Here is a 7,789-nt window from a genome sequence, read left to right on the forward strand (position 1 = left end):
CAATAGCGAAAAGTATATGGACTCACATGTATCTGTTAATTTTCTGTATACCCTAAAACATGAAACTTGACAGGCAGGCTCATCTTGCAATAGTCAGGGTGTTTCCTTGATTCAGTCATGCTCTGTACTCTGCAGTATACTCTGTTTGTACCCTGGACTTGAGGATCCCCGAACGGCTAAAACCCACTCGCCAGTCGCCCTGACCCCAAACCTCCCCAGTCCCCACCTACCTCGCGCAAACCCTAGCAATGGCGGCGGCCAACCTGCTCTCCCGCTCGCTCCTCTCCTCGCCCAACCCGACCCACGTCTCCCAGCCAACCCGCAGCGGCCCCGCATCCGTCTCCCTGCGCCGCCGCCATGCACGCGCGACCCCCCTCCGCGCCTCCCTCTCCACCGCCTCCCCGTCCCTGCAGCCGCCGCCGGCGGCCGCCGCGGGGGAGGCGCCCAAGCACTGCTTCCGGCGCGGCGCCGACGGGCACCTCTACTGCGAGGGGGTCCGGGTGGAGGACGCGATGGCGGCGGCGGAGCGGAGCCCCTTCTACCTCTACAGCAGGCCGCAGGTCGTCCGCAACTTCACCGCCTACAACCAGGCCCTCGAGGGGCTCCGCTCCGTCGTGGGCTACGCCGTGAAGGCCAACAACAACCTCAGCGTGCTGCGTCTCCTGCGGGACCTCGGGTGCGGCGCCGTCCTTGTCAGCGGCAACGAGCTCCGCCTGGCGCTGCGGGCAGGATTTGACCCCACCAGGTGCGGCTTCCTTCCTTCCTTCGGTTTGTACTCAGGACGGATTAGACGAAAGTCTCGTGCGATTGCTATTGCTGTTTAATTATTTCTAAATTTTGATGGAGGAGAGCACATTGTGTTGCGTTTGTTACTGATGAAACCACCCCTTTTTGAATGTTGACAGTGGATACTAGTTTTTGAGTTTCATTCCTTGTGTACCACAAAGTGCTGATTGATAAAGGTGCAGATTCATTTCAGTTAAGCCTTAAGTCAAGTTTGCCACAGATTTTGATAATTTAGCCCAGTAACCAGAACTAGGGGGTGCAGTCAGAGCAAATATGACCGGTTACCTGCTCTACTATGTTTTCCCACTTCTTTCTCCGAGACGATGCTGGAGCAGATAGCAGTGCCAGTGATCTATGCAATAGTGATACTTGCTGAATTTGGTATGGTAACGGATATTTTAGCGCAACCAACCATGCATGTCAGTATGCATCAGTAGTTGTGGGAGTTGGCTTGAGCGTCTGATGCGCACCATTCAGGTAGACAGCAGGCCGGTTGGACTTTTGTCATTGGGACAGTTGGGCTCGTCGAAAATTATTCAAACCGTATCTGAAGCCTTCTCTGTTTGTTTTGGAGACAACAGCCTTTAGCTAATCCCTAATCTAAGAAAAAATGCTTTCTACATGAAATAAGTGCAGCATCATTTTGTGGCAAAGTCGGTATGGAACTTAAGCTTATGGGGTGTCTCTAAGGCTCAGTCGACTGAGACTTAACTTATGTCTCGGTCGAATTACATTAGTGTGTTTCAATGTGAAAAAGAAAGTGCAAATAACAGCAAACATGAATCTTCAAGCAGAAACAAAATCGAACGGTTGAGCACGTGACTGAGACATAAGCTACGTCTCAGCTAGCTGAAGCTTAGCAATTTCCGAATTATCAAAACAGAAATCAGCTTGTCTTTACACTCATACCATCAGTCCGCTATCGAAACTTTGTTTTTCCAGCTCAGATCTAAGACAAGAAAAATGAAGTACGAATTGACTAATTGTGGAGCTAATCTTGTGGCAGGAATCTGTATATTTTCCTTTGTAGAAAAAGTTAGCATCATAGGCGGAGCTACTTGTGGACTTGGGTGTAGAGATGTACACCCAATATTTTTGACAAAACGACTTAATTGGCTAAGTTTAGAGAAATATATTAATCAGAAAATCCATGTAAAAATTGAAATCTGGGAGACTGTGTACACCCATTATCTGACCGCTGGCTCCGCCAATGGTTGGCATGCTAGTTTATGGTGTTCATGACAAGAGTTTTGACAAGATTCTGTTCACACCAGCACAGTAGTTATATAATTACCCTGTGTTTTGGGTTTAGCAAAGTCAATTTTGTAAAATTTGACCAATCATATAGGAAAAGAAATCAACATATATAATTCCAAATGCATGATAAAATCCTACAATAGAGATGCTCTTCAAGTTATCTGGTCTTACTTTGTGAACCCTTATCTGCAACAATTAATTGTGCTTCAGTTGATGAGAAATTTTCCTTCGTGGAAGGTAACTAAATATGTGGAGTTTGCATTTTGAAAATCAGGTGCATATTCAATGGAAATGGAAAAACATTGGAAGATCTTGTTTTAGCTGCTGAGAGTGGAGTATTTGTAAATATAGACAGTGAATTTGATTTGGAGAATATTGTTACTGCTGCAAGAGTTGCAGGAAAGAAAGTGCCTGTTTTGCTCAGAATTAATCCGGATGTCGATCCACAGGTAGAATCATCCCTCCCAAAGCATATTATTTATTTGATTATGGACATCCATTTCCCCCCTTTTATTTACTTGGCTACCATTTGTTGATCTTATGTGTTTGTGCATGTGTTATAGTTGGAAGAGGTATTTACAGTTTCACGTGAATTACCTAAATGGCATGCAAACCACCATTTTACTATCTGTGCCATCATCTTGAGCATCTTTTTTTTTACGAGACTAAATTTACCTTCTTTAAAATTGCATCAAAGCATCTTTCAATCTATTGCAACAAATCATGTGGAAAGTTGTAAGATTTGTTGAGTTTTCACATGATACATGTCATTTCTTGTCATGGGGCAACATTCTGATTGTATTTATTTTCTTGTCATCAGGTTCATCCCTATGTTGCCACTGGAAACAAAACATCCAAATTTGGGATCCGTAATGAAAAATTGCAATGGTTCTTAGACTCTATCAAGTCATACTCAAATGATATTAAACTGGTGGGTGTTCACTGCCATCTTGGATCTACTATTACAAAGGTAATGTCTTACATTTGATCACAACTGTTTCTGTAATTACTTATAATTTCGAGCATTCGTGGTACTAAGGTTGCTCAAGGTGGTAAATGTATTACATTTGATCATAACCGTTTCTCGAGCATTTGTGATGGACGTACTCCTCAATGCGACTCCAGTAGCTGTAACCAGATTGATAGTTCCCTATGACCGCATCAAATGTGACATTCACAATCCATGATCATGGCCACATTCTCTTCTACAGTGTAATTGGTGGACCTTGCTCTTTTCTTTCCTGACGATGGAGTGAAAACGTCAATGGCATCTTCTCCATGTCCTTCAAATTGTTCAAATGGCATTGATACTGATACATTGATGCAACCTATCACCACGGATTCATCCATCATGTTAATGAAGGATTCCACACCAATGGGTAGATGATTAGCAATGTACAAGAGCACCAACCAAAATTCTACACCGATTGCAATGAATTCTATCAAATCTACATGCCCAACATTGCTGCAACTACCATAGAACTAAAGAGATTGGAAGAAAAAACTTACCTTGGCTGCATTTTGCCAAACACCTCGTAATCGTCAGTCATGGCGCTGCATCGGTGTTGAAGATTTTAGGTGTCTACCACCAGAGCTTGGAGGGGTCAGGGAGCGGTGCGGGAGGTGCAAGAGCTGGCCGACGGCTTGGCATTTTCCTTGCGACAGGGTGGTCCCTTCGACTGACTGGCGCCACATGTGGGTGGGATAGGCCGGAGCCGCCGGTGGAGCTTCTTGTGACAAATCAGGTCGGATGGGGGTTCTGCTCCATGGCAGAAGGGGAATGGAGTGTGGCGTGCTATGGCATCGGAAGAAGTCGCACGCGGTCATGGGGGAGTTTTTTTTTCCCCCTTTGCTCTAACAGGCGAACTGTATAGAGAGGTTGGAGATGGTGTTGATATTCCTCAAATACGACTGGGGTGGTTTTAGAGGGATTTATAGAAGTTAAGGATAGGAATGTATAAGGAACATGCTAGAATTGGTATTTTCTGTATAATGGCAGTTTTTAAGGAATGGGAGTGTTTTAACGTATCAGCTAGAGTTGCTCTTATGCTGACCAGGAATCTTCTAGAGTAAGCTTTTTCATCTATAAATGCATGCGGGTTGGCCTCTATTTTTTTAAAGAAGAAGATGGCAGGAGGGCTGCCATTTTGTTAGGAGAAAAGTTCTGTATTACCTCTGTTCCAAAGTCAAAGCTTACTAAGTTAAACTAAATATATAGATCTTTTCCAATGAATAAGGCATATAAATTTAGTCAAAAGTCAAAGCTTACTAAGTTTGACCGAATATATAGATGAAAATACCAATATCTGCAATATTAAATAAATATACTGAAAATACATAAATAGACATGGGTCTTAAGCCTGTTCGACGCCTTGAGGTCAGAGGGTGCTCTGATGCCTAAGTGCGTCTTAAAAACCATGGAGTCAGTATATGCAAGAGATGGTCTTATTTGGAGGGGGGCGAGAGCGTAGAATTCCAAAATATAACTGTACTACCCAACTGTACTACCCAGTTAAAGAGTTTATGCGTCTTGTGCCATGAAATCCACCACTGTTTCATCAAGCAGCTTGCCCTGAAAACATTTGCCTGCTGCATCCTTTCCAAACATGCCAGCAGATGTATACTTCCCTTGCATTCCCTCTTCCATAATGACGATGCCTCTACTTCTACTTCTTCATATTCCTTATTTTCTCACTTTCCCGCTTCTTCCATGCCGAAGTGTTCCTTTGTTGAGGATAAGCATGAGGTTTGATTGGTCCTTCCTTTTAAGAGTATTGTGGTTGCTTCCCACAACTTTGCTTCCTTCTTCTGGTGAACCTTCATCTTTTCTTCAAAATCTTTAGAATTCGTCTCTCCCTCACATGAATCCCTTACCCTCTAGATCTATAACATCAAGTAAGAACTTGATATTGCAACATGCACTTGCATATCAAAGTCAAACTTCATGTATGGATCTAGTCAAAACAATGAAAGTCCAATAAAAAATCAAGAAGATTCAGCTTCGTGCTTGTAATACACATCATTATAATCCCGAATATAGTAGTATTCCACTGGCTGCGCTTTTCTTCTTTTGCTGCTGCTATGCTTTTGTTCCACCAATCCTTTGGCATGTCAGAGCTAGCTGGAATTGGTGCTTTGGCTGCGTGCCACCAAATTCCAAACTGCTGTCATGAAAGTGCATTTAACGCATAATGATGGGCTGTTCCAGGAGCTCCCTACATAGCTTGCAAACAGGGTCATGTGGCCATCCTCTTTTAGTGAGGGCGTCGGCTGTAAGAGCACGGCTATGAAGTACCAGCCAGGCAAAGAGGTGGCACTTGGGTTCAGTGGCAGCTTCCCATATCTATTTGGTTTGAAGTCCGCAAAACTGCCACTGAATTGCATATGCAGTCACTGCTATATATTGCCTTTTTTCAGTCCAACCCCAAGCGGTAGTATCTGCATTCCCCTGTTGCAGCTGGACCTCAGAAATAGGACCCCATGCTTGAGGAATTCCACAAGTTCCTGCATATGTGCCACAGGATTGAAATGCCTTAGGGTTGGCTGTGAAGAGGCTCAATGGCTTCGTTATTACGTCAGTTGGACTTGTCCCCCCCCCCCCCCCCAAAAGAAGTATGTATCTATGTACCATGACCTTGATTTCGCTCCACATGTATGATAGATGACCAGACAGACCCCATAGTAGCTACTGCGATGGATATGCGCTGCTTACCCAGTAGGAAATGGTTAAACTGGATATGGGCACTTAACATTTGGGTATGGGCATGGCACCTAAACCTTACCCAATGGGAAGGCTAGTCGAAGTGCGCTTGGATTTCATTAATTTGTGCTGAATTCAATCTCTAAATAGCATGCCCCCATTTGCTGAACTCGCTCTTTTATGCGGAATACTGAATTCATATTTCTTTTCTTTCGAACTTCACTATGTGCTTGTTTCTGTTCATCCTATAATGTGTTCCTGTTGATGTACAGGTGCTCCTGTTTATATATACAGGTCTTGGGGCATACTTAGTTGTTACCATTAAATAATTTGGACTTTTTGAATCAAGTAGCTTGTCAATGTGTCTCTGAAGCAAGTTGTGACTTCCTTTTGTTTAGGTTGATATATTTAGGGACGCTGCAGTTATTATGGTGAACTTCGTTGATCAAATTCGAGAACAAGGTTTTGAGTTGGAATACCTGAATATCGGAGGGGGCTTGGGAATAGACTACCATCACACAGATGCAGTCTTGCCTACGCCTATGGACCTTATCAACACCGTGAGTTCAGTATCCATATGCTTATGGTTCTTCACTTTGTAGGCACAAATGCTTTCTGGTTTCTTCACGCAAGGCTCATTCTGCTTATGGTGTGATCCTCACAATTTTTTCTTAAAAAATTGGTAGGTACGAGAATTGGTCCTCTCACGGGATCTTACTCTTATCATCGAGCCTGGAAGATCCCTTATTGCTAATACTTGCTGCTTCGTCAACAAGGTCACTGGTGTGAAATCTAATGGTACAAAGAATTTTATTGTCGTTGATGGCAGCATGGCAGAGCTCATCAGGCCAAGTTTATATGGCGCATATCAGGTTTGTCTAGAATTACCACTGCTTAACTCGTAATGACCAGTGTCTGGCATTATTTCCATAGATGTTTTGTAATCCTTGCGCATAAATAAGCACAAAATCAGCAGCCCATGTTATTCGACCTTGTGATGCATATCAGTTGATCATAATTCCTTTGTTGCAGCATATCGAACTAGTTTCTCCTCCCTCTCCAGACGCTGAAGTAGCGACCTTTGATATTGTTGGGCCAGTTTGTGAATCTGCGGATTTCCTTGGCAAAGATAGGGAGCTTCCAACACCTGAAAAGGTTTGACAGTATTATCTGTTTTTTTTTCCTTTCTGACAAGGTTTGGCAAAGATAGATTAGCCCATGTGTGCACCCTTCTGACATTGCCCTTGCAGGGAGCTGGTTTGGTTGTCCACGACGCAGGAGCCTACTGCATGAGTATGGCTTCGACATACAACCTGAAAATGAGACCAGCCGAGTATTGGGTATGAACTATTGCCTATTGGTCCTGTCAATGCACTTCTCCTTTATACTTGCTGAAACCAGTAAATTATGTTTTCACTCTGCAGGTAGATGATGACGGATCCATCGCTAAGATTAGGCACGGGGAAACATTTGACGACTACATGAAGTTCTTCGATGGTCTCTCTGTCTAGCCCCTTCGCGTGATGATCATTTTGAGAAGATCACTCTATTCCTGTGGCTTTAGCGGAACGTGAATGCATAAGGTGATACAAATTGCTGTAGTATGATCCGGGTTTGCCTTATTACTTGTGCGATGGTGTGATTTTCTTTCGGTCTTGTTAGGATTTAATGAATTTACATTGATTAAGGGGTTAATCCCTGCTTGTAATGCGGAGGCGGTTGCGACCATCGCATCCCTCCCCATCTGTGTTGACAGAATAAATGGCTTTGCCATAATCAATGAAATCGGTAGTTTTGGTCATTTGTCCCTTCACATCTCGATTACACTCAACATGCTGTCAGCGTGCTTTACTCGGATTGCAAGTCCAACCAGAGAAATTTGAAGAATAGGTGATCATTCTTTCCTCGGATCATCTCTCTTTCTTTTCGTTTTCCTTCACAGGAGGAATTAAACGCCCTGCCTTGATGCCGTTGCTGCAGTTTGGGGTTGGCTTTCGTCGCCACCAGTGTACCCCTGTGTAATGGTTTTCTTGATGAAAAACTGTG

The 7,789-nt window shown here is 43.7% G+C and overlaps 1 protein-coding gene across 1 annotated transcript; it reads left to right on the forward strand.

Moving 5' to 3' along the window:
* Positions 1-223: 223 nt before the first annotated feature.
* On the forward strand, positions 224-7,544 carry LOC124654606 (probable diaminopimelate decarboxylase, chloroplastic). The gene is made up of 8 exons (XM_047193601.1): positions 224-745; positions 2,318-2,492; positions 2,864-3,013; positions 6,142-6,303; positions 6,430-6,615; positions 6,776-6,898; positions 6,994-7,083; positions 7,168-7,544. Exons 1-8 carry the CDS (start codon positions 249-251, stop codon positions 7,252-7,254), a joined length of 1,470 nt encoding a protein of 489 aa, XP_047049557.1. The 5' UTR covers positions 224-248; the 3' UTR covers positions 7,255-7,544.
* Positions 7,545-7,789: the final 245 nt, after the last annotated feature.

Source organism: Lolium rigidum, chromosome 5 (genome assembly GCF_022539505.1).
Source record: "Lolium rigidum isolate FL_2022 chromosome 5, APGP_CSIRO_Lrig_0.1, whole genome shotgun sequence".
NCBI classification, from domain to species: Eukaryota; Viridiplantae; Streptophyta; class Magnoliopsida; order Poales; family Poaceae; genus Lolium; species Lolium rigidum.